Source organism: Leiobunum rupestre, chromosome 5, assembly GCF_980474605.1.
Source record: "Leiobunum rupestre chromosome 5, qqLeiRupe1.1.hap1, whole genome shotgun sequence".
NCBI classification, from domain to species: Eukaryota; Metazoa; Arthropoda; class Arachnida; order Opiliones; family Sclerosomatidae; genus Leiobunum; species Leiobunum rupestre.
Genome location: NC_143388.1, coordinates 66,661,182 through 66,687,888, shown reverse-complemented (window position 1 = coordinate 66,687,888; position 26,707 = coordinate 66,661,182). Strand labels below are relative to the sequence as shown.

At 33.0% G+C, this 26,707-nt stretch overlaps 1 protein-coding gene across 1 annotated transcript; it reads left to right on the top strand.

Moving 5' to 3' along the window:
* Window positions 1–471: 471 nt before the first annotated feature.
* LOC149945642 (E-selectin-like) lies at window positions 472–12,585 on the top strand. Its single transcript, XM_090175254.1, has 7 exons — window positions 472–627; window positions 743–859; window positions 3,401–3,694; window positions 8,365–8,550; window positions 8,701–8,901; window positions 11,052–11,243; window positions 12,487–12,585. The coding sequence occupies exons 1-7, from the start codon at window positions 573–575 to the stop codon at window positions 12,492–12,494; spliced, it is 1,053 nt and encodes a 350-aa protein (XP_090031380.1). The 5' UTR covers window positions 472–572; the 3' UTR covers window positions 12,495–12,585.
* The last annotated feature ends 14,122 nt before the right edge of the window (window positions 12,586–26,707 follow it).

The following is a 26,707-nucleotide window of genomic DNA, read 5'->3' as shown; positions in this document are numbered from 1 at the left end:
ATCATTAAAAAATCGGTTACTTTCCTATAAAAGGTTTGTATGGAATTGGATATGTACTCGATTGACTTAACTCTAAAAAATATTATGGAATAAAAGCATTTTGAGTATTTCAAAATATCATATACCAAAGAAAGACTACTTTTCTACAGTTTATGTATTAATGCTGAAGTATTATTTTTCTACATACATGACTTAATGAGCCTAATCACTTGATACAAGCTCAATCAGCGGCCAACACTAGAAACTCAAATTGATCGATTTCTCTATTCTTAAATGATTTGCTGATATGAATCACAAAGTGTCTGCTTAGTAGACGTAAATCCATCTGTTCAACAGCTTGTCACTTTTGCCGCTACGGGTTCTATGTAACCTGAATGTCAAATGATGATTACACCCTAGCAAAAGAATACTGTCTATTAACGCAATATTTCTTCTTTCTGGCTAAAGACCTATGTGAGCCTCCGGAATTGGATAATGGAAAAGTGAAGTGTGAACTGTACGATTAATTATATTATACGAAGGAGTGCAATTTTACTTGCGACCACCATTTCGTACTTGAAGGAGTGCAAACAATGTATTGTACCAAAGGAGGCGATTGGTCTGAAGACATACCCAAATGCGTGCATGGTAAGTAGAAACAATTTGGCATGAAACGTTCATTATAAATACTAAGCATGGAATGCAGTTTAATATTCGTAATAACCAAACAAAAAAGGTGAAAAAATTATTTATTTTGAAACAGTTGATTGTCCCAGAGAAGAAATGGAACGATGCTCTAAAAACATGAAATGTAAACATTTAGAAGAGAAAATCTGCGAAGTATCTGACTCTGGATTCATGTGTGGATGTCGTGACATTTGTAAGTATTATTTATGATAAATCTCTAGATTAGATCCGTCAAAAACCTGATAAACCCTTAATGTTCTGGTTTTGGACGTTTAATCTGATATTGAGCACTTAACCTTATATACAGAAAAAGTAAAATTTAAAATTGTTCTAATATGAGATAGTAATAGTCTGTTATTAAAACCAACATTTGTATTGTACAGATTTAACAGTCTAATAGTAATGGTTCGACATAAGGCTATAAATTCTATATTTCATTAAATTTAAACAGTCTAATTTTAGAATCGAAACACTTATGTTCTGATATTATACCTAAGGACTAGTGTTATAACAGTTAAAATAAAACCGGCCTAATTAACACCTCCGGCTAATGCAACAAGAATATGCGCACAATTGGGGACTCGACGGAGAGCGTCCGTAACAGCATAGGTTTCGCTTTGTTAGGAAAACAAATTCTTTGACCGCAGCACCCAAAATGTTTGGGGATCTTAAAGACGTAGCCGTTATTAACATAATTTTACACTTTCATGATACACAGCCTATTACACATATACAATTATCCTAACTGTAAAAAGGGACCAATACCATATTAATTTGACCGATACGCGGTTGCTAAAAGACGACAACGAGGTTCAAAAGTAATTTTCAACGGTTATAGACTATTTGAGCTGGAAATTTTTTTATGAACAGAAAAACACAGATTGTGCCAACTTTGCTACATCTAAATTGATAATCTGTCCACAAAGCACCTATCAAATATCCGACACTTACGTAACTTATATCCTTTAAGGTGTTAGACAAAACTTAATTTGTCGTTTCAAATTTGATTTTATAATGGAGATGATTGTGTCAACCATTAACTAGGTTAGAGTAATTTTTTTAAGGTTAAGGGGTCTTTATTCGTACAAAACCCTCGAAGTGTTGTGCGGATATTAATTCTGGTGCTGGGTTAAAATATCCAGCTTTGCTCTCACCGTTAAATTATTATATTTTTTCGTATTCTTTCTAAAACGTTGTCACTCGCCAGTTTACTTAAAATGCAAACAAAAACGTGCTTAAAACCATAAACAAATTTCCATCATGTACCAACCTTTCATCGGTCGAATTAAAACATAGTTAGCAGTTAATTTTTATTCACACTCAACCTTTAAGTCGATTTAAGATTTTATATTAGGCCTATACCAATTAATTTTTCATTATAATATCCATTGCAAGTACCAAAAATATACCGGGTGTCTCAGGGGGTTCGGCCAGGGTGTTTTTTTTAAATGATCATTGGACAAGTTTTAAATTTCAGTGAAGTATTCCTCGTTATTTTTGGAACGGCGCGGCGTATGTTTATGCTAGAGTTATTTCTTGGTGATTGAAATCGTAATGATAATAGTCATTTGTTTAAAAAGTGCTATCCTTATAATAGACCTAATCAACACATTCTCCTCGGAGTTGTTTGGGACTTTGAAATGTAGGGTAATGTCCATACGAGGTTCCAAACATCCGAGGACCGGATTATCATCCCATCAGCATGCTACTTTCCTACTTGCAAAAAAAACCCGTCAGAATCGCTAGTCATGACTGAGGGATGTCAGGGGGTTGTCTGGAGAGATCTTGACCACCACCTCTTGCATCCGTTCCATCAAGCACTGCATGCTAGGGATACGCCTGGAAGATATATATTTTGCAACTGGCTCCTGAACGTTCTTTCTTATAAAATGGTTGTTTTTACTACCAGAACCAACACATGTAAAGTTGTTTCATCCTTACTGAGGATTTCCTCATCACCACCAAGAACAATTTAGTTTAAACGTCTGGGGAGTTGTGGTCAAAAATCGTCTTTTAAGAAAATGTTTTACCCATCTCGTCCTAATGGACAGAAATTTTACAAAACCTAGTAGCGAACATGTAAGATGAACTTCCATTTATTTAAACACGATACAGTTCCAGCACAGCAACAGTGTTTTGATGTTTCAGAACTCCCCCAGAGAGGTATTTGCTCTGGACCTTTTAACGCTTTTGAACTTCATTTACAGCTAAGTCCAATGAACAAGAACATTGAAAAGGGGAAAAACATAATTAAAGTTAAATTTTGACAGACGAATAAGAAACAAAATATTAGGTAACACATAAATAATTACAAAGTTTCGGATACTATTTTCGTTATTACATTACAAAAATGCCGTAGGGTAGAACATTGCTGTAGAAAAAATGACTTCGCAAAGGCTATTTTAGGTAGTGGCACCATGTTTTAGTACATGACGTAATATCTTGGTTAAAATTTACCTTTACCGATGAACAAATTTGATTTTTGGGTTTAAGAATAATCTTTACAACTTTGTCATTGAAACGTTTTGTCTGACACCTATCAGTTAAAAAATAATATGTTTCCCTGCCAAAATATATCACCTTAAAAATTCGAACTCTCGATTTAATAGTTTTTGAGAAAAATGCCTTTTGCAATCGCCCTGAGACACCATTTAGAGTAAGTTGTTCCCTCAAGAATAAAGCTATTAATGGTAACTAAAAGATTTAATAATTATATTTTAACAATGATTTTCAGTTCATCCCAAAGAAAAATGCACGTTTTGGGATAGGAGGTTGCAGATTTTTGCATTTGGAATACTAAAGAAGGATTCTCGTTTTTGGGCGGACGAAATTAGGTTTAGTTCATATCGTGAAAATACATCATTGAATTATTTGCACTTCTTTTATATTGCTCGTGTCGCCAAACGATTTAAAAATATTTTTGAGCTTGAATGCAAAAAAGGATTTCATTTGGAAGGCGGCAAATTTGCTGAATGCAACTTAGAGACTGGGAATTGGATGCTCAATAATTCGAAATGCAACATGACTGGTAAGTTTAAAGATTTTATAACTAACTATCTGCCAAATAAAAGTATTTTGAGCCAGGTCAAAGATATCTATAAAATAAACTTCTGATGACATTCCAAGACCCGCTGGCACGTCTAAACTATTTTCTACAGGCGCTTGAAAAAGGTTTTCTTTGGAATAATGGGATTAGATAATTGTTGAAATAAGTAGAACGCTTATGTTGAGATTCACGTAATCGTTTTAGACCATTTGTCGGTCTCGATTATTTTGATCTGTTTATGATTCTACACCATTTTCACATAAAAAACGCGCCTAAGCCTTTCATAGCTAAAACCTAATATGAGAGAATTTGAAATGTGAAGACGTTCCGCTAAACCGTTGTTCTCGAAGAGAAAACATGTTTATTAAATGCTTTCTGAAATACAAATAACGTTTTGTTAATATTTATTAAAAAATTTGCTCATCCCGAATCACGGTTTAGAAAAAAACCAATTTGTTCAAATAATCCGTCCAAATAAAAGCACGCTTATTCAGTTAAAAATAATTTTATTTCGTGAGCCAGAAGATACTCCCTACGTTGTTAAGACGTTTAGACCGCTTTTCTTAATCTCCAAACGAGCCATCCAAATGGATCAACAGAAACTCAGGTTTTTATATTTTTTAACGGTTTTATTGCTTGAGACTAGCAGCGGCTATCATGTTCGAATTTTCCCTTTTAAAGACGGGGCTCCAGGAAAAACGTAACCGGCGTGCCCTACAATCATGTCGTAACTTGAAGAAAACCTTTGAAATACCTGGCCGGTATGATTATTCTTCGTGTATGAGGATCATTAAAGGGGTTTTCCCCGAGCTATTTGGTTTCCTTTTCCATAAACAATTGTTTCGGTTAAAGATAAAAGTTAGTGTAGGGAGCTGTTGGCTCGCGTGGCATGAAGGGCTTGCCACCAGCCTCCTACGCATTAGGAAATTCACTTGACGACTTAGGCTTAAGGTCGTGCCTTGGGTATTAAGCCTAGCTGATTAATATTATTATTATTTTATTTTAACAATCATCTCGACGAAATTAATTCTGCAATTAACTATTTCAAATAAATAAACCAGGCGCGTTTAAACGGACATGAAATGAAAATAAACAGCCAATGTATTAAGATCGCTGTTTATATTATATCTGACAATCGTTCTTATTCGCTGGACTGACTTAACATCGACACGTTACCAACTGTGATCAAATTTTGAAATATGGTGAGTGAGTGTAAGAATGGACATGGCGAAGTTTGAACACCTTTGAAAAATATTTTTTTTAAATTTATTCTTTGATGCCAAAGCGCAAAATTGGTCTCATTTTGAAGCCTTAATCATACCCTAAAACATGCAATTTATTACTAAATATTTACACCGCGGCAATTTATACAGCAAGTCTTAAAATAAAACAACTAAAATTATCGAAAAAAATTTCTTGGAATTTCATTGGAAATTTCGTTTTGTGGCTTAGGAAATAAGATATAGCATGCAAACATGAAATGGTGAGATAAAAATAAATTATTTAAGTATTATTTTAAGCAATTTCGCGTTTTTCTAGTACACGAAATTTATAATATAATAAAGGTTTTGCCTTTTTTATAAGCATTTAAATTAACTAGTGCAAAGTTTAAGATTGGACAGCCTACCTTGTGATCAATCACATGTCGATTGTCTTCAATTTTAAACGAGGTAGGATTCAGTTTAAGGTCTTTGCTTGAAAGGAAACTTTAAAAACAAGTTTTAATTTTCAAATTTCCCGGGAAAGCAGACGGCTGACTGCGTACGGCTGTGAGTTTGGAGCTCAACGAAACACGTAGCTAGTTCCCTCTATGAGGCTGTCTCGCTTACATTGTTAGTGAAGGAGAGTCGAGGGGTCCGACACTCTTTCAAATTTCGTACACGCCAGTAATTTGAAAATTTCCAAATTTCAAATTACTGATTAAATTTTAGAAAATCTTTTCAATTTTCTCAAATGTTTTGGCAAATTTTAAATTTTTTATCGGTTCCGACAAATTTCTCAAAATTAATAAATCTTATAAAATTTGATGGTTTTCCGCAAATTTTTATGAAATCTTGCAAAAATTTGTAAATTTGAATGGAAATTTTAGCAAATCTAGAAAAAATTAATAAATTTCTACGGTAAATTTAAGAAATCTTCAAAATTTACAAATTTACAAAAAACCCCGAACAAGAAATTTCCAAAGATACTGTAAACTATTTCTGTGATAACTGCATACCAGAAGTATAATATGTAATATATTAATATCTTTACATATTAATATTGTAATATTACAATATCTACCCTATAAAAATATTTGTTTCCATATTATTTATTTGCCTTAAATTACTTCTTAAAACATATTTACCATATAATTAGACTTCATCTTAAAAAAATCTTTTTTCAAAATTTTCCACTAAGTTATATGTTTTTTTTAAAATGTCCAATGATAGACGAAATTGTCCAAAAATATACCTTCCTGTCCATAGTTTTCCTAATAGTGTCTAAAGTTAGCGAATTGGTGTCTAATTTTAAACCTTGTTGTCTTTAGTTAGCACCCCCCAGTCCAATTCAAAACAATTTTGTCCAATGTTTGACTTACTCCCTTCATATCTTAAAATAAGTATTGTATTAAAAATTCACAAATATAAATGCCGAAAACCAGAGTAAATTAAAAATGAACATTCATTATTTGTATTTCAAATTGTTTTAAAATGGTCTACTCTTAATTTGTGTTTTTAAATGGAATTTCACAAAAAGTGTCCATTCTTACCCTCACTCACCCTATATATATTTTTTGCTAAAACAAAACCCGGAATATATGCCATGAACAGAGACCTTTTAATTTAATAATATAATACGAACATGTGGCTCTTAAGGTTTCATATCCCAACCCTATGGTTAGTATTTATTTTCATGTTTCTCGAAAGTAGAAAATATCCAATAATTCAAAAACTTATAATTGGTAACGACATGTATAGAGATGTATCTTAGTAGCCGTCAATAGGATATAAGAAAACGTTTGGTTTTAAAAGCAAGTTCTTTAACTTTCGTTATTTTCTTTGCGCGTGCCAATATTCAGGGTGTAACAAAAAGTGTGCCCCAAATAACAGGATTTGTTTTATGGATCCCAAAGAGTAATAGATGTCGAATGACTATGCATCCAAAATTAACTGAACACTAAAATTAGCAGACCCAATGGTTTATTTACGTAGTTATATTTCCTGACCGTAAAAACTTATAGACTTTCTACCTTAAAAAGTTTTTCATTTAACCTCAACAAACGCAAAGCAGAAAACGAGAACCCCCGTTGGTCTAAAGATAACAATGAACACGGTCAAAGAGGTAAAACTAATATACTTTGTTTTATAATTTAACCGATACGCGGTACTTTGGCCTATAGACCTTCAAGGCGAAGTTACAAGTTCAGACGAACTATACGGAATGCTTTAAAAATCAATAAAACCATAAAACATTCCGTTAGTTAGTCTTAACTTTTAACTTCGTATTGAAGAAATTTACCTGAACGGATGCTTTGCGTCCAGATTAAGGATTAAATCAAGGATTAAATGTTATGGAGCGCCATCGTCGATGAACCACAGACCACGTTAAAATGCCAGAGGATATTTCTCCAATAGCGTTACCATTGTTGATTTAAGGTGGGTAGGAGCGTTTAGGGTGATGCGTTAACTATGAGCACACCCCGAAATGATCTAAATACATGATGATGAAATCTATAATATCCAATACCAGAATAATACCAAAATAGTTTCTATTGAAATTGGTTTGAAATCCAATATGGCCAGAATCCCGTTTTTTCCGGGAGCTATTTTGTTAAGTGACGAGGCTAGTTTGTCCCACTAGAGCAACACGCGCTATAAAGCCTAAACAAATGTTTAGCCCAAAATATTTTGTGGTATGTTGGGTGCCTATAATTTTAAACCTCAATATCTTCCACTCAGACTTAACGCTCAAACTTATTTTTATTTTCTTATGGAAACTTTAACAACGCTTGTTGGAATTTCTTTCCCTTAAACTTTTGAGTATTAAGAGCAAAGATTGAGAAAATTTTAATTTGTTACCAAGTCTTTAAAACTTAGTGAAAAACAATGAGTCCGAGGCGAAACCTTTTTATTTTTCCGTATTTCATAAACTTGAGCGCAGTCTACCAAATACACAAATAAGCAATTGAGCCTGAGTTAAAATTTAAAATATTAGCCTAATATAAGATCTGTGCCGAAAAAGTTTGGTTTTTTTTAATGAGACTGAGTCGAGGTTGAGTTTTCCAAATTATCCTTCCACAAGTCTAGTATAATATTTTCATCTCTTTGCTGAAGTTATTTTAGGTGTAAGGCACACAATTTACTAATACTTAAACTAAATTAATTATAGCTCAATATAAAGCCAACCGATAAAATTGTCAAATTTACTCATATATTTCTAAATAATATATTAACTTAAAAGTGTAATATATTTTTAAAATTATGAAAATATGGCTTAGTCTGCAAACAAACGTTCATATTTCGCACTTTTATATGTTTTGTATTTGGAATTAAAATAAATTGCTAGTTCTGCTATTACTAAAAATCTTTTAAAGATATTGGAATTTGTTTTTATTTATACAACTTTTATATTATAAACGTAGCAATTTACCAATTTTGCTTCAATTCCAGACCCATTCGCCTGTCGACCTAAACGTTACATGGAAGGAAGAAACGAAAAGTGTTATGGAAAATCAAAGATTAAAGCTTGGCACTGCAAATACAGCTGCAATTATGGATATAATGTTACTAAAGGGGAAATTAGAATTAATTGTATCTATGGTAGAAAATGGTCAACAAAACCATTAAAATGCAAAAGTAAATACTTCTCAAGTTAAAAGTGGCTTAGTACTTTGGGTGGGCCTTTAATTAGTTTGTTTGTTATATATATTTAGTTAAAACATTTAGTTACGTAATAATTTAAGTAACAGGAATACATAAGCTTAGTCTAAGATATATTTCTTTTAGAGAACTACGATTGCCCACTGAAAGAAAGTTATCCAAGAAAAGATGGATGCACTTCTAGAAAACCATACGAACCTTGGGATTGCACATTTTCTTGTCCCGGAGGCTATTCTTTAAAAATCGGTAAAAGAGTGGTTGGCAAGTCAGTTCATCGGAAATGTCAGATGAAAGGTGATTGGTCTGGAAAAATACCTTACTGTCATAGTACGTATTTTTATTTTTTGAATAGTGAAGGTTTTAATAATCTTATAAACTTCTCTCCATATGACATTGAAATAAGTGGAGTGGCGGAGTGGTTAGCACTTTCGCCTAACAGCAAGAGTAGCCGGTTTCTATCCCAGCTTGTGGCACTGGGTGAAAACTCGGAACAACTCCTTCTGCGGAGTTTGCAAGTTCTCTCCCCACTGGTTTAAGTGATTTTCCCCCGAGATCGTCGGTTTCCCCTTCCGTAAAAACTTGTTGGGGTTAACGGTAATAGTTAGTGTAGGGAGCTGTTGGCTCGATCGCGTGGCATGCAGGGCTTGCCCCCACCCTCCTACGCAGTGTAACCCTGTGACCTGAATTAAAGGCTTCAAAAGTCGCTTGATGACTAAGGCCTAAGGTGGTGCTTTGGGTATTAGCCTAACTGATTATTATAAACTGACTGTTGAATTTAAAACGATTTAAATGTCCCACAGTGAATAATTGTTCATTTTTTTACCCGTATTTTTTATTCATTGCGACGAGTATATCTACACGGTGTTTCGAATTTATTGATCTTAATAATACCTGATAAAAATTGTTATACAAAATGTAAATTTTTTAAGTTTTGTTAATTAGTACGAAAACTCAATAATCAAAAATAAATCAATGATACCCCATAGCTTTCCATTATCATAAAAATATAAAATTTAAAAACACGTAACTCTGTTTCAGAACAAAAGTAACACACGCCTTAGCCTACACAGAGTTCCAAATTGATCGGTTAATCATTTTGGTTAAAAATTATTTAATTTATGAAATATTCAGTGTTTCTTTTAATTAATGGAACTCTTTAAATAATTAAGATTTGAAATATTTTCATTGGTAGGTGGAAGGCAAAAGCAATTGATGGGAAAATATAAAGAAAAATTCGCATTTTTTAACCGTAGAGGTTTTATATAATACAAACGCACCCTTATCAAATAATTATTTAACAAAACGGATAAAAAATAATTATTATTTAGTATAAAATAAGTATATTAGGTTTTTTTTCCAATATTATAAATAAAGGAAACGTTTTTTGTCGAAAAGGTGACATAAGCTAAGGGCGTACACAACTCGTTAGCCTTACGCGTGTCCAACAGCTTCCAAAATAGATAACTGAACAATGTGTTACGGTGTTATAATAATTTTTTTTTCTTTGAATTAACTAAACTTGTTAATGGCATAACTGCATCAATAAAGTTATGCAACCCATTTTAACATTTCCCACGCTTAAATATGTAAAATATTCGAGGGAAAATAGTTCATATTGACTTTATCTTAAAAGTTGAATGTAACCTTTTTGGTCTAGTGCTAAACACGGCTGCTGCTTCAACAAGTTATAATTTAAATCATTGCATGCTAAGTATTGTAGCGAAAGCTATATACTATTCAAGTTAGCACACATTTCACAAATGGAATCATGTATTTTGAGAAGCGTCTGAAAGTTAAGGAAAATTTGAAAGCCCTGCAAAAATATTGCACTACAATATAACTCGCTGAATATCAAGACAGTTTAGGAACTATTCTATAATTAAAGTTTTTCACGTTTTGGGAACTTAAGTCATAAGCCCTGATGAGTAGTGTATTTCCAAACATTTGGAATTTATTTAGCCGGGGATTTTCAGATAATTTAAGAGGTGCTTCGGAAAAGTTTTTGGTAGCATATACGCCCTATACAAATATCACCCTAGCGTGGGGTCGATGAGGACCATGTTCCAGAGTTTCTTGGTAACAGCTGTATTTGCGTACACTGCACTAATCGTCATCACTAGCTCTTTTGCCACGCGGTTTGAAAGAGCTATTTGAACCACATTTCCCGTCTGTCCCACCAGTTGGTTTGATAGATGAAAGAGGCGTTTTCGCCGGTGGTTTTTCCCCTGAGTCCCACTTTACGCGGATTTAGAAAATATTTAGTTTTTCAATCTTCAGTTTCGTTTTATACACGGACTGGCTTCTTGGCCTTGGCTACGGCTTTGACCCCTTTGAAATGGAAGAGACCAAATTTTGTTTCGGACTTATTTGTTTCGAATAATTCTGGAGCGGATCAGTTTATTTTGGTCCACAGTCATAGTCAGCACATATTCATATTGTTAACTTTTATAGATTGGATATATTTATATTTCATCTAGGATTTTACGATTGTAGTGCAATCCAAGATTCTGTGAGTTCAACTACCTACTGCGATCCAAATTCTAATTTTCAGGCTACGTATTGCTGTAAAACGACGTGCAATCATAGATATAAGGGTGACAGATATTATTCCAAAAAAGTGTGGTGCCAAGAAAATGGCGAATGGGACGATGACATTTTGTTTTGTTATAGTAAGTTTCAATTTCCAACATCATCTAATTCTATCGGAAAGAAGCTGTTGTTTTCTATACAATGATTGTTACGCTGGTGAATACATAGCTACTAACTCGATTAAACATTTATTGAAACGAAGTTCGATCGCTATTATGTTTTATTTTCTAATGCCAGTACCACGACGCTCTTATTAGTCAAAGGGGTTTCTCCTTTTTGACCCTTAATTATAATTTAATAAATTATTTTAAGGGTCAAAAAGGAGAAACCTCCGTTCCGTAGAGATTCGGCGCATTTTCATTCAAAAACCCCTTTTACTAATTTTCATTCTCACATTGTGAGAAATTCAGAAAATGGTCACGAAAATTATGAAAAATAAAACAAGTAGTAGTTTTCCCTACTTCCCACCCGCTACTGCAAATTTCCTCTTCACTCGAAGCTTCCAAACCCAAGAACTAGAGGTGTCAATCTTATACAAAAACGTCATTTCTTTAATTGGAGTATAAGATGTTTGCCAAGAAAACGTTTCACTAAACGGTTCCCCACTACGGGACGATTTTGCTACATTTGATCGAATTCAAAGTGACCGACCATGGTTATTTTATCTACGTGCATTTGATTGACAAACCGCAAATCAGATACCACATGATCGAAATGTTTATATTTAAATCCCAAATTATTGAAAAATTGCGGTTTTTATTTTTCTTTTAGTGTTTATTATTTTAATTATCTAAAACCAAAACAAACCAATATTGAGCAGAGCTCTATTATTTTCAAAATAAACATTTAAAGATTCTAACTTTTAATTTTAACACAAAACAGTCGCACCCTAGAACCTATAACTTATAACCTTATAAAAAACAATGCTGTCACATTTGGGGGATCGATAAACTGAAACCACTTCTTCGATCAAAAGCGAGGGGCTGATCACTCCGCGTAATCGGTAAACAGAGCCGTACCTTTGACTGTACTAATGGGATGACGCGTTATCTTCGAAGTCCCTGCCTTTGGCAGTTCTAATCTAAGCGTAACCCGGTGTACAGACTTTCTAAGAGTGGTTAGCCCCTGGATCAAAAGGACCCCTTGTCGATCATTTGGAAGTCTATCAAATGGGACGATGCCCTAGGAAGTGTGCTACTCTTTCCTAATATTAAATAAGCCACTTACCTCAAAAACAGTTAGAGATCTTTTAAGTCGAGATCGAGCGATTTTATTTTATTCGAAATTAATGACATTTTACAAATAAGCATAATATGTTTTCAGAAATATGACGATATTTACTGCATCCTTTAAATGTTTCAAAGAGAAAATCAAAGAATTATTTGAAATTATTTGTCTGAGATAATAAAGTTATAAAATTTATGTTGTTGTTTTTTATACGTTACTCTCTTAAGTTCCTTATATCAATCAGTGGCGGATACATAAAAAACTTAAGGGGGGCATCAAGTCACCGCGCTTAATGCTTAACTGCTCTCGTCAAGGAGAGGGCTGGGGGTTCCCCCCGCGCCCCCCATATGTATCCGCCACTGGTATCATTCAATGAAGTGAGTTTCTTGCCTATAATGAACAAAATCTAATTCGAAAGGCTCCAATATAAAAAGTTTAATGCCACTGGAAACAGTGTTGGGCATTTTCGTCAAAGAGCCACTCAGCGCTCACGCTCACGCATTTTTGAGCGTTAAAATCGGCGCTCCTCTCTTTTCACTCCTTTCTGAACAGTGAAATAGGCGCTCCTCTCTTTTCGCTCTTTTTTGAATGGTAAAATCGGCGCTCTTTTTTGAGCTGTAAAATTGGCACTCCTCTCTTTTCACTCCTTTTTGAGTGGTTAAATCAGTGCTCCTCTCTTTCACTCTTTTTTTGAACGGTATTATTGGCACTCCTCTCTTCGCTCTTTTTGAATGGCAATAGTTGTGCTGGCGGAGTGCCCAGGGTGTTAGCTTACCCCAGGGCGTAGCCAGGGAAGGCAAGGGGCATGTGCCCCCGAAATATAACTTCCTTATTTGATTATACAATTGTGTGCTCATTTCGCATCAAAATCCTGGATTCGTGGTAATCCTGTTTACGCCATTGAGCTTACCTGATGATAGAAGATTTTATTGTGTAAAAGTCAATTTCATTTTCTAATTTTTTCGACGTTTAATATGCACAAGTTCAAAATGCACCAAACAATCTTCCTCGTTTATCTTGCATATACATTTCGCTGATGTTGAGCTGTAGTTCAAGGTACAAATTGTTCAAGGTTGTATGCATTTATTTTGCACGTTCGAACTACCTGCGAATTAAATGAGTTTTTAATTAGGGTTCTAATCTTCACCCTTCTTTATCTTACAAGTAGGTATTTCATGTTAAAAAAATCAAACCGTCTTTGAATCATCGTAAGAAAAACCCGGTTGCGCCATCGCTATAAACGCGTGGTTTGTGCGGAAATCCTTACGTCTACCGGATGTAACAGGATTTTTATCCCATTTACAATTTATTGTTGCTCCGGGTACTTGCATAACTGACACTATTGGGGTTAACGAGATAATAACTTTTACTTGGCTCAAAAATCTTAGGGATGTGTTTCGGCTTAACTACGAAGGAAATAAAACTATTCATTGAGAATTGCCATATGTAAGATTTAATTTGATTAAACAAAACAAGAAATGGCGCCAAGGCCGTGAAAAGGTTATACACTCAAACACATAACAAATTAACCCTTAGGGTTAATGTCAGAGGCATATGAAAAATGGTAACTTGACCAAAATACTAAACTAGAATAATTATTAAAACAACACTAACAATGTTCTACAACCGAAGGCTATTGATAGTTTTTGGGAGCCGTATAATCGGCTTATAACCCGATTACACACCGCTAACCATAGTTTGTGGTGAACGCGGAAGTAGCGACGTATCGCCATTATGAGTTAAAATTATACTCAAGTGAAAATAATGGCAGTGTCCAACGAGGTAGTCTGTCGAGATGGAGGATCGCTGGCTCCGGTTATCGCGGACCGCACATAGTTAGAGTTGAAGTCGAGGAACCGCTACCGAGAAGCACCGGTGAACACTTCTAGTTTTCGTTCTGTTTCTCTAAATCACTGATTTCTGGTTTTAATTTAAAAGGGGGCCGTGACCTATTTAATTCGGGTCGGATATAGTGTCTTTGGGACCCAATAACCTCTTGGCATCCATATTTGAATTGCCCAATAGGCCGAGGTGGGATGTGCCAAGTCTAATGACCAACGGGGCACTTAGTCTTGATTACCCCCAGGGTCAGAGGTCGGGACACTTTCGCTGGAAGTCGGTAAGGCCCGCACACCTCGCGCAAGATCCAAGGTCAGAGACCATAAATATAAATAAATAAACTCTTTAATTTTGACACATTCATTTTTTAAAAGTAATATAACAAAGAAATACTTTAACATGAAAGCGTCGATACCGATGCACACATTACTGGTTTTATGGCAATTCTTAATTCTTGGAATAAGAGTTCGAAATGAATAATGAAACTAAGAAACTTTATGGGACTAACATTTGGGAACGGGCGGCTTATGACAATTCCTCAAAAGATAAAAAGGGTAAGGACCATCGGACCAAGGACCAAAACAGGGTCGGGGAATAGAGACTATGCGCACTAATCTTCTAAACCAATTTAGGGACGACTCTGCTACAGTGCCTGGGGGCAGTAGAAGGAAAGTGAGGGTCTGGCGCCAGTCCCGGGGTCGGGGTCAGGTTCGGGATCGGGGTCCGGGATTTAAGGGGTGAAATGAGGGTAAACTCGTCGAAAAGTCAATGTATTTAGGGTATTTTTCGCGACGATTTGTTTTTTCGTATATCAACATATTGTGTCCAGGCCAACTTGTTCATTTATCTACGCTTATCTCGAAAGATACTTGAACGTATATCTTATCAAGTTTTATCGTACGGAATAAGTTGAAATGATGTAAAAATTGATAACCTAGGCGACGCGTGCGCAGATTACCCCGGGGGACGCGGTTAATTTGAATTTAAGAGTGTTTTGACGTCATGGAATATTCGTTGTTAAAGTAGAATGGAAATATTTTTAAACTTCATTTTAATATCATTGTAGTATGCTTGACAGTTGAACCAATCTCACGAGTATTTCTTAAAACGAATATCTCGATCGCGTTTTATCGTACGAAATAAGTGGAAATTATGTAAGTTGTATGATTAATAACCTAGGCAGGAAGATAGCGCGCGCGTGCGTGGATTACCTGGGAGGCGTGGATTACCTGGGAGGCGCGGATTGCCCGGGCGCGCGGTTAATTTGAATTTAAAACATGGATTCCCTCTCCGAAATAATTCATGTACCCAAAATTGGACCGCAAGTTTTTTTCTTTTAGGGGAATCTCTATGGGAGTTTAACATTACAATAAAGCTAATAGGTCCAGTTTGGGGTACTTTTGGTCCGAAATGGGGTACATAGGGCCGAAAATGGTGACTTTGGTCGTTTTAAGGGTACTTTTGTTCTATTTTGGTCCATTTTTGGGTACATCAGAAAAGCAGTTGGAAAAACGAAGAGCCTTATTTTTTTTTCCACCCATCTCCAAACTCCAAAAATTTATTGCTTTAATTTATTTATCGCTTCCGTAGGTATAAAATAAGATAAAAACCACTAACCTATATTTTAATTACGGTGAATTAAAAATACTTAATTAGTGTACTAAGTTACGTTTAAAAGAACCTTTTGTAACAATTCCAATATGTAAATATAGGTATAAGGATTGAAAAAATACTTAAAGTGGTTTTACTGATAAACTCTAAAGGAATTTAACTTTAAAGGGTATCTTAGATTATTGTTTTTAATTTTATTCAAGTTGAAAACGTATTAAGAGTCCTTCAAAGTACTATAAAAGGATTTTATTTACGAACTTAATTCATATTTTCTTCAAACTTTCAATTCGCTTTTATTACTATTTAAATACGGTAAAATATAATTCTTATACACAAATATAGTCAGAAAGATACTATAAAACACTAAAATTAAAATTAAATTAAATTTGTGTGGATAAGATTTGTAAATATCATTTTGAAACTAATAACTTTCACGCTTTATTTAAGTCAAGCCAATAAAAACAATTACCTATATTTTAAATACGGTAAAATATAAATACATTTCCGATATGTAAATAGGTAGAATAACACTATGAAAAGTTCCTTTTTCTTCTTTTAATACGACAACACACACAACTCTGATACGCAAATATATAAAGAAAATATATAAAAAAAAATTTACTCTACGTTCGATACGTTAAAATACATTTCCGATACACAAATATAGATAAAGAAATACTATAAAATGTAAAAAGGTAGAAAAATACTACACATTAACCATTATGAATTTAAGCTTACAACATCCTTCACGTATAGAGCATAACATATATGTTCAGAGTTAACTTGTTTCCTCGTTATCTTTATCGCATGTGTTTTAAATAGCGTATGGAATAAGTTAAGAATGTACTGAAATGGTGTATGTTTAAACCTCGTAGAATAAAGAGTAAAACATATGTTCAGAGTCGGCTTGATTACTAAAGCGAATAACACAGAGACGTTTCCGGTGTAGTCACGTAGGAAGAAAAATACTACAACACTCTCTATACTCTACATTCAACACGTTAAAATATACTTCCGAAATGTCAATATAGGTAGTAAAATACTACAAAATCTCTATACTTTACCTTCAATACGTTAAATTACATTCCAATATGTAAATATAGGAGGAAAAATACTACAAAAGCCTCTTTTCTTGGCGTTCAATATGTTAAAATAGATTTCTGAAATGCAAATGTAGGTAGTAAATACTACAAAATCTCTATACTCTACCTTCAATACGTTAAATTACATTCCAATATGTAAATATAGGTAGTAAATACTACAAAAGCCTCTTTTCTTGGCGTTCAATATGTAAAATAGATTTCTGAAATGCAAATATAGGTAGTAAATACTACAAAAGCCTCTTTTCTTGGCGTTCAATATGTTAAAATAGATTTCGGAAATGCAAATATAGGTAGTAATTACTACAAAAGCCTCTTACTCTACGTTCAATACGTTAAATTAATGATATGCCTCCGATCGAATCGTTCATTTTTTCCTATTTAAATATACGCATTTAAATTAGAATTGCTTCTAGTGTTCGACAGTCGATTAATTTTTATCCACAAATTTTCCGATTTATTTAAAAAACGTTGGTAAAAAGAATATCATTTTAACTTATTTAATTGTGTTTTTTACCCAACCAAGCATTTATTTGAATAAAAGTGGTATTTATTTAAATAACCAATAGTTAAATAAAAATTGTTGAATGTTTAAATAATCGAAAGTGAACAAGCCTATTTTTTAAATAAAACAAACAGACTTTAGAGTTGATAAGATTTGTAAATATCATTTGAAACTAATAATTTTCACGCTTTATTTAAAAATGAAAGAAGTTAAACAATATAAAAATTTGTAAATATTGTAAATATTTTTAGGTAATAAAGAAATTAAGAAATGTTTTAATTAAAATATCTTTCATTTTCTACTACATTTTTAAAAATGAAAGAAGTTTAACAATATAATTATTCTAATATAATTTCAAAATCAGGTATTATTTAAAGTACAAATGCATAATTTAGTGAAGCAATTCTTATTTAAATACTTTTATTTAATTAATTTGTGTATCTGAAATGTATTTATTGAAAAATAAGTGGGTTTTACTATTTATCACGGTTTTTTATATATATATATATATATTGGAATTGTTACAAAAGGTTCTTTTAAACGTAACTTAGTACATTAATTTATTTTGGAAGTTCAAAACGTATTAAGAGCCCTTCAGAGTACTATAAAAGGATTTCATTTACAAACTAAATTAATATTTTCTTCAAACTTTCAATTCGTTATAATTCGAATTTAAATGAAAACATCATGGATTATAGGTGCGTAATCTACTATTAGACCGAACGGATTAAAAATACTTAAAGTAAGTGGTTTTACTGATAAACTAAAGCAATTTAACTTTAAAGGGTATCTTAGATTATTGTTTTTAATATTATTCAAATTCAAAACGTATAAAGAGTCCTTCAAAGTAATTTAAAAGAATTTTATTTACGAACTAAATCCATATTTTAGAAGTTAGTTTGTATGAAATACTTACTAATACCTGAAAAATGGACTTTAGAGTTGATAAGATTTGTAAATATCATTTGAAACTAATAATTTTCACGCTTTATTTAAGTCAAGCAATTACATTTTTAAAAATGAAAGAAGTTAAACAATATAAAAATTTGTAAATATTGTAAATATTTTTAGGTAATAAAGAAATTAAGAAATGTTTTAATTAAAATATCTTTCATTTTCTACTACATTTTTAAAAATGAAAGAAGTTTAACAATATAATTATTCTAATATAATTTCAAAATCAGGTATTATTTAAAGTACAAATACATAATTTAGTGAAGCAATTCTTATTTAAATACTTTTATTTAATTAATTTGTGTTTCTGAAATGTATTAAATTGAAAAATAAGTGGGTTTTACTATTTATCACGGTTTTATATATATATATATATATATATATATATATATATATATATATATATATATATATTGGAATTGTTACAAAAGGTTCTTTTAAACGTAACTTAGTACATTAATTTATTTTGGAAGTTCAAAACGTATTAAGAGCCCTTCAGAGTACTATAAAAGGATTTCATTTACAAACTAAATTAATATTTTTTCAAACTTTCAATTCGTTATAATTCGAATTTAAATAAAAACATCATGGATTATAGGTGCGTAATCTACTATTAGACCGAACGGATTAAAAATACTTAAAGTAAGTGGTTTTACTGATAAACTAAAGGAATTTAACTTTAAAGGGTATCTTAGATTATTGTTTTTAATATTATTCAAATTCAAAACGTATAAAGAGCAAAGTAATTTAAAAGAATTTTATTTACGAACTAAATCCATATTTTAGAAGTTAGTTTGTATGAAATACTTACTAATACCTGAATAATGGACTTTAGAGTTGATAAGATTTGTAAATATCATTTGAAACTAATAATTTTCACGCTTTATTTAAGTCAAGCAATTACATTTTTAAAAATGAAAGAAGTTAAACAATATAAAAATTTGTAAATATTGTAAAACCACTTACTTTAAGTATTTTTTTAATTAGTTCGGTCTAATAGTAGATTACGCGCCTATAATCCATGATGTTTTCATTTAAATTCAAATTATAACGAATTGAAAGTTTGAAGAAAATATTAATTTAGTTTGTAAATGAAATCCTTTTATAGTACTCTGAAGGGCTCTTAATACGTTTTGAACTTCCAAAATAAATTAATGTACTAAGTTACGTTTAAAAGAACCTTTTGTAACAATTCCAATATATATATATATATATATATATATATATAAAAAACCGTGATAAATAGTAAAACCCACTTATTTTTCAATTAATACATTTCAGATACACAAATTAATTAAATAAAAGTATTTAAATAAGAATTGCTTCACTAAATTATGTATTTGTACTTTAAATAATACCTGATTTTGAAATTATATTAGAGTAATTATATTGTTAAACTTCTTTCATTTTTAAAAATGTAGTAGAAAATGAAAGATATTTTAATTAAAACATTTCTTAATTTCTTTATTACCTAAAAATATTTACAATATTTACAAATTTTTATATTGTTTAACTTCTTTCATTTTTAAAAATGTAATTGCTTGACTTAAATAAAGCGTGAAAATTATTAGTTTCAAATGATATTTACAAATCTTATCAACTCTAAAGTCCATTTTTCAAGTATTAGTAAGTATTTCATACAATCTAACTTCTAAAATATGGATTTAGTTCGTAAATAAAATTCTTTTAAATTACTTTGAAGGACTCTTTATACGTTTTGAATTTGAATAATATTAAAAACAATAATCTAAGATACCCTTTAAAGTTAAATTGCTTTAGATTATCAGTAAAACCACTTACTTTAAGTATTTTTAATCCGTTCGGTCTAATAGTAGATTACGCACCTATAATCCATGATGTTTTCATTTAAATTCGAATTATAACGAATTGAAAGTTTGAAAAAATATTAATTTAGTTTGTAAATGAAATCCTTTTATAGTACTCTGAAGGGCTCTTAATACGTTTTGAACTTCCAAAATAAATTAATGTACTAAGTTACGTTTAAAAGAACCTTTTGTAACAATTCCATATATATATATATATATATATATATATATATATATATATATATAAAACCGTGATAAATAGTAAAACCCACTTATTTTTCAATAAATACATTTCAGATACACAAATTAATTAAATAAAAGTATTTAAATAAGAATTGCTTCACTAAATTATGCATTTGTACTTTAAATAATACCTGATTTTGAAATTATATTAGAATAATTATATTGTTAAACTTCTTTCATTTTTAAAAATGTAGTAGAAAATGAAAGATATTTTAATTAAAACATTTCTTAATTTCTTTATTACCTAAAAATATTTACAATATTTACAAATTTTTATATTGTTTAACTTCTTTCATTTTTAAAAATGTAATTGCTTGACTTAAAAAAAGCGTGAAAATTATTAGTTTCAAATGATATTTACAAATCTTATCAACTCTAAAGTCTGTTTGTTTTATTTAAAAAATAGGCTTGTTCACTTTCGATTATTTAAACATTTAACAGTTTTTATTTAACTATTGGTTATTTAAATAAATACCACTTTATTCAAATAAATGCTTGGTTGGGTAAAAAACACAATTAAATAAGTTAAAATGATATTCTTTTTACCAACGTTTTTTAAATAAATCGGAAACTTTGTGGATAAAAATTAATCGACTGTCGAACACTAGAAGCAATTCTAATTTAAATGCGTATATTTAAATAGGAAAAAATGAACGATTCGATCGGAGGCATATCATTAATTTAACGTATTGAACGTAGAGTAAGAGGCTTTTGTAGTAATTACTACCTATATTTGCATTTCCGAAATCTATTTTAACATATTGAACGCCAAGAAAAGAGGCTTTTGTAGTATTTACTACCTATATTTGCATTTCAGAAATCTATTTTAACATATTGAACGCCAAGAAAAGAGGCTTTTGTAGTATTTACTACCTATATTTACATATTGGAATGTAATTTAACGTATTGAAGGTAGAGTATAGAGATTTTGTAGTATTTACTACCTACATTTGCATTTCAGAAATCTATTTTAACATATTGAACGCCAAGAAAAGAGGCTTTTGTAGTATTTTTCCTCCTATATTTACATATTGGAATGTAATTTAACGTATTGAAGGTAAAGTATAGAGATTTTGTAGTATTTTACTACCTATATTGACATTTCGGAAGTATATTTTAACGTGTTGAATGTAGAGTATAGAGAGTGTTGTAGTATTTTTCTTCCTACGTGACTACACCGGAAACGTCTCTGTGTTATTCGCTTTAGTAATCAAGCCGACTCTGAACATATGTTTTACTCTTTATTCTACGAGGTTTAAACATACACCATTTCAGTACATTCTTAACTTATTCCATACGCTATTTAAAACACATGCGATAAAGATAACGAGGAAACAAGTTAACTCTGAACATATATGTTATGCTCTATACGTGAAGGATGTTGTAAGCTTAAATTCATAATGGTTAATGTGTAGTATTTTTCTACCTTTTTACATTTTATAGTATTTCTTTATCTATATTTGTGTATCGGAAATGTATTTTAACGTATCGAACGTAGAGTAAATTTTTTTTTATATTTTCTTTATATATTTGCGTATCAGAGTTGTGTGTGTTGTCGTATTAAAAGAAGAAAAAGGAACTTTTCATAGTGTTATTCTACCTATTTATATATCGGAAATGTATTTATATTTTACCGTATTTAAAATATAGGTAATTGTTTTTATTGGCTTGACTTAAATAAAGCGTGAAAGTTATTAGTTTCAAAATGATATTTACAAATCTTATCCACACAAATTTAATTTAATTTTAATTTTAGTGTTTTATAGTATCTTTCTGACTATATTTGTGTATAAGAATTATATTTTACCGTATTTAAATAGTAATAAAAGCGAATTGAAAGTTTGAAGAAAATATGAATTAAGTTCGTAAATAAAATCCTTTTATAGTACTTTGAAGGACTCTTAATACGTTTTCAACTTGAATAAAATTAAAAACAATAATCTAAGATACCCTTTAAAGTTAAATTCCTTTAGGGTTTATCAGTAAAACCACGTTTTAAGTATTTTTTCAATCCTTATACCTATATTTACATATTGGAATTGTTACAAAAGGTTCTTTTAAACGTAACTTAGTACACTAATTAAGTATTTTTAATTTACCGTAATTAAAATATAGGTTAGTGGTTTTTATCTTATTTTATACCTACGGAAGCGATAAATAAATTAAAGCAATAAATTTTTGGAGTTTGGAGATGGGTGGAAAAAAAAAATAAGGCTCTTCGTTTTTCCAACTGCTTTTCTGATGTACCCAAAAATGGACCAAAATAGAACAAAAGTACCCTTAAAACGACCAAAGTCACCATTTTCGGCCCTATGTACCCCATTTCGGACCAAAAGTACCCCAAACTGGACCTATTAGCTTTATTGTAATGTTAAACTCCCATAGAGATTCCCCTAAAAGAAAAAAACTTGCGGTCCAATTTTGGGTACATGAATTATTTCGGAGAGGGAATCCATGTTTTAAATTCAAATTAACCGCGCGCCCGGGCAATCCGCGCCTCCCAGGTAATCCACGCCTCCCAGGTAATCCACGCACGCGCGCGCTATCTTCCTGCCTAGGTTATTAATCATACAACTTACATAATTTCCACTTATTTCGTACGATAAAACGCGATCGAGATATTCGTTTTAAGAAATACTCGTGAGATTGGTTCAAGTGTCAAGCATACTACAATGATATTAAAATGAAGTTTAAAAATATTTCCATTCTACTTTAACAACGAATATTCCATGACGTCAAAACACTCTTAAATTCAAATTAACCGCGTCCCCCGGGGTAATCTGCGCACGCGTCGTCTAGGTTATCAATTTTTACATCATTTCAACTTATTCCGTACGATAAAACTTGATAAGATATACGTTCAAGTATCTTTCGAGATAAGCGTAGATAAATGAACAAGTTGGCCTGGACACAATATGTTGATATACGAAAAAACAAATCGTCGCGAAAAATACCCTAAATACATTGACTTTTCGACGATTTTACCCTCATTTCACCCCTTAAATCCCGGACCCCGATCCCGAACCTGACCCCGACCCCGGGACTGGCGCCAGACCCTCACTTTCCTTCTACTGGGGGCACCTTCGCGGAGGCCAATTGAGAATATAACAATCGTCAGAAATAACGGCCAGCATTCAAACTCAGGAAATATATTTTAAACGAAACTTAAGGGGGGAGAAGCGTGAGAGGGATAATTGTTACTAAGAAAACTTAACGAAAGAGCAATATATTCCGAAACGTAATATTTGGGCATTACACTGAGTATATGCACATTTTAGGGAAATAATTATATGAACTTCGTCAGCAAAGTTACTTACCTATTTGGTGCTTAAAACTATACTTGGCACGTTGTTCAATCTTAATCACATAACACAATTGCCGACGCAAAATGTTTCTTTTTGATAAAACCTTTAATTTTTTTTAAATTTTCCCGTACAGTGGCGAGAGCTGCAAACGTTGGTTTCTAAACATAGTTAAAGTAGGGGATGCAGCCAAAATTATATGATGGTGTTCCAATCGGTGCAATTGTTGTGGTAAAATCCCTTATAACTTGAAAATATATGAATTCGAATAAAATATGGAAATATTGAAATATTTTTAATCTTCGTAATTCAAAAGCCGCTATATCTTCCCAAATTTGAAAAATGACAAAACCGCCTAAATGTTTCACAAGCCGCCCTTTATTCTAAAACAAACCAAAGTATTTCATCACACGAACTTTGATGTCGAAAATCTATCACTGAACAAACACTCCCACGCTCGCCTATTTTCCGCTTATACAGCTAGTTTTTGTCTAATAACTGCCAAGTGTAAACCAGGCTTTACACATCAATGCACAGATTTCTAGGAAGACTCGCTGTGATTATTGTATATGTTTTGCTATAAATTAATTATTTAATAAGAACACAAAAGAGATATTCTACTTTAGATGTTTCCACGGCAGCGTTGCCAACCTGATTGAATAGAATTATCGTACCAACACCTGAAAATTATCGTATTTCAGTTCTATTTATCGTACGCTTCAAAAATATCTAGAGGTCTGACTAGCGAGTAGAAAAGGGGGGCGAAATTAAAAAAGGGAGTGGTTCTTCTCTCTATTTAGACAGAGGAATAGAGAATCACCTGCAACGTTCAGTAGCGGCGCTAAGGGTGGGCTGAAGTGGGCCTTAGCCCCCTTGCATTTCTGAGTGGGGCCACATATTTATAATTAAGAGGCCACATATTTCAATTTATGAATTTTCTTTATCTCTAGAAATTTGTTTTATTGCCAAAAAACGTTTTTCTTGAATTTGTTTTTGAAAATCAATTCGTATATTCAAGAAGATAGTAGACCATAAACAGATAGATTCGGGAGGAAGGGAGCAGAAATTGAGAGATAGTTGAATGGACAATAGAAAGAAAAGAAAGGGGGTTTAGGGAAATACCCCGGGAATGCACGTGTCCCCTCTAGGTCGGATACAAGGTCAGTGTGTCAGAATTTATAGCCCGGTGTACCTAATAACAGAGACCATACCACCGGAGGCCTATCATCATAGTGCCCTACGCCAGCGTCCACCTAGCCCGGACAGTTGACAAATCCAGCATGGGTAGCAGAACCCTACTACTGATGGTCGCACCTTTGACGCAAGCCACTCAACCCAGCAGAAGGTGCAGCAATGGGTGGACCAATCCCCACTTCGCTCACAGCAGTGGGAGTAAGAGTGGATGCTGTAGCAACTCCAGCCGACACCCTACCTACGTAGGTAAAGAGTCAAACCCTTTGGAGAGAGCTCCTAAAGGGGAACGACGAGCACACAGCAGACCAAGTAACCCGGCACAGCTGGCACCGGAGATCCCGGTGGGCCCCAAAAGGCCGGGAAACAGGATCACCGTGCCCGCATATGGAGGCATGCCGCCCCACAGCAGGCTACCCAATCCGCCGAGGCGGCCAGTTTGCACGGACCCTCTCCGTTAGCATGAGACGAAGCTCAGTATCCAGCCCAAACCTGACCAAAGTCGGAGGTGAAGATAGGACCATTTGATCAGAGCTAACATCTCCCAATGCGCCACCGCCCTTATGGGTTACAAGAGCCGGACCCCGACTCCCGGTAAGGCCACCAGTTCTTGCACACTCTTACCCATTTAGGGCACGGATACAAGGTCAGTAGGGGGTCCAGTAAACGAAACGAGAGCCGCAACAATAAAACGACCTTACTCTTCTGGCTTCCTAGAAAATTTATAAGGGGTCACTAAAGTTGTAAGTGACACAAAATACTTAGCCCACGGAGCCCACCTGTGGAAAACCCTAAGAGCCGCTACTGGCAGCGTTGCCATATACGTACTATGATTATGGTACAAATACCATTTTGCATAATATTATAAATGGTACTATTTTTTTGAGAGCGTACTGTAATTTAGCGTCAAAACTGGTATTTTTCAACAACGTACATAACAAAAACTCATTCCTACTGAATTATTCTCACAATTGTCAATATCGTACGTTGTAATATTGTACATCCTACTGAATTATCGTACAATTTCCAATATCGTACGTTGTAATATCGCACATCCTACTGAATTATCGTACAATTGCCGATCACTCCGCGTAATCGGTGTACAGAGCCGTACCTTTGACTGTACTAATGGGTACGGCTCTGTACACCGATTACGCGGAGTGATCAGCCCCTCGGAAAATGCCCTCAGGCAACTATAGGAGCAATTAGCGCCGAACGAAGAGGAGCAACAACAGCCGCGTAACACATTTGGACGATCCGATTCATCCGAAAATCTGAGGCACCATCCAACCGCGTTCAGGCTTGCAAATTAGCCAACGAGATAGATAAATATCTCGCCGAGCCGGTTCAATCAGTAGACTGTGACGTCTTGCTGTTCTGGCGCAGCTACCAAAAAAGTTTCCGATTTAGGCGGAAATGTCCAGACGTATCTGAAGCATTCCAGCAGCAACCGATGATGTTGAGAGGACGTTATAGGAGAAGCCGTATTACATTGATAAACGTGGCGAATCTCCTACCATTCATTCAGTGGGTGGAATGGTTTGATTCCTTAGGTGTTCGAGTTGTCCAAACAATTTGTTAACAATGCAAAGGCGTAGTGAGGGGAGGACAGGCGGGGCATCCGCCCCGGGCGCCGACGGTCAAAGAGGCGCCCACAGTATTAAAACGGATATTGTTTTATATATAACACTCAGTATTGTTGAAAATTTAAAAGTTGAATTGTGAATGTGGCATTTTCTACCATTC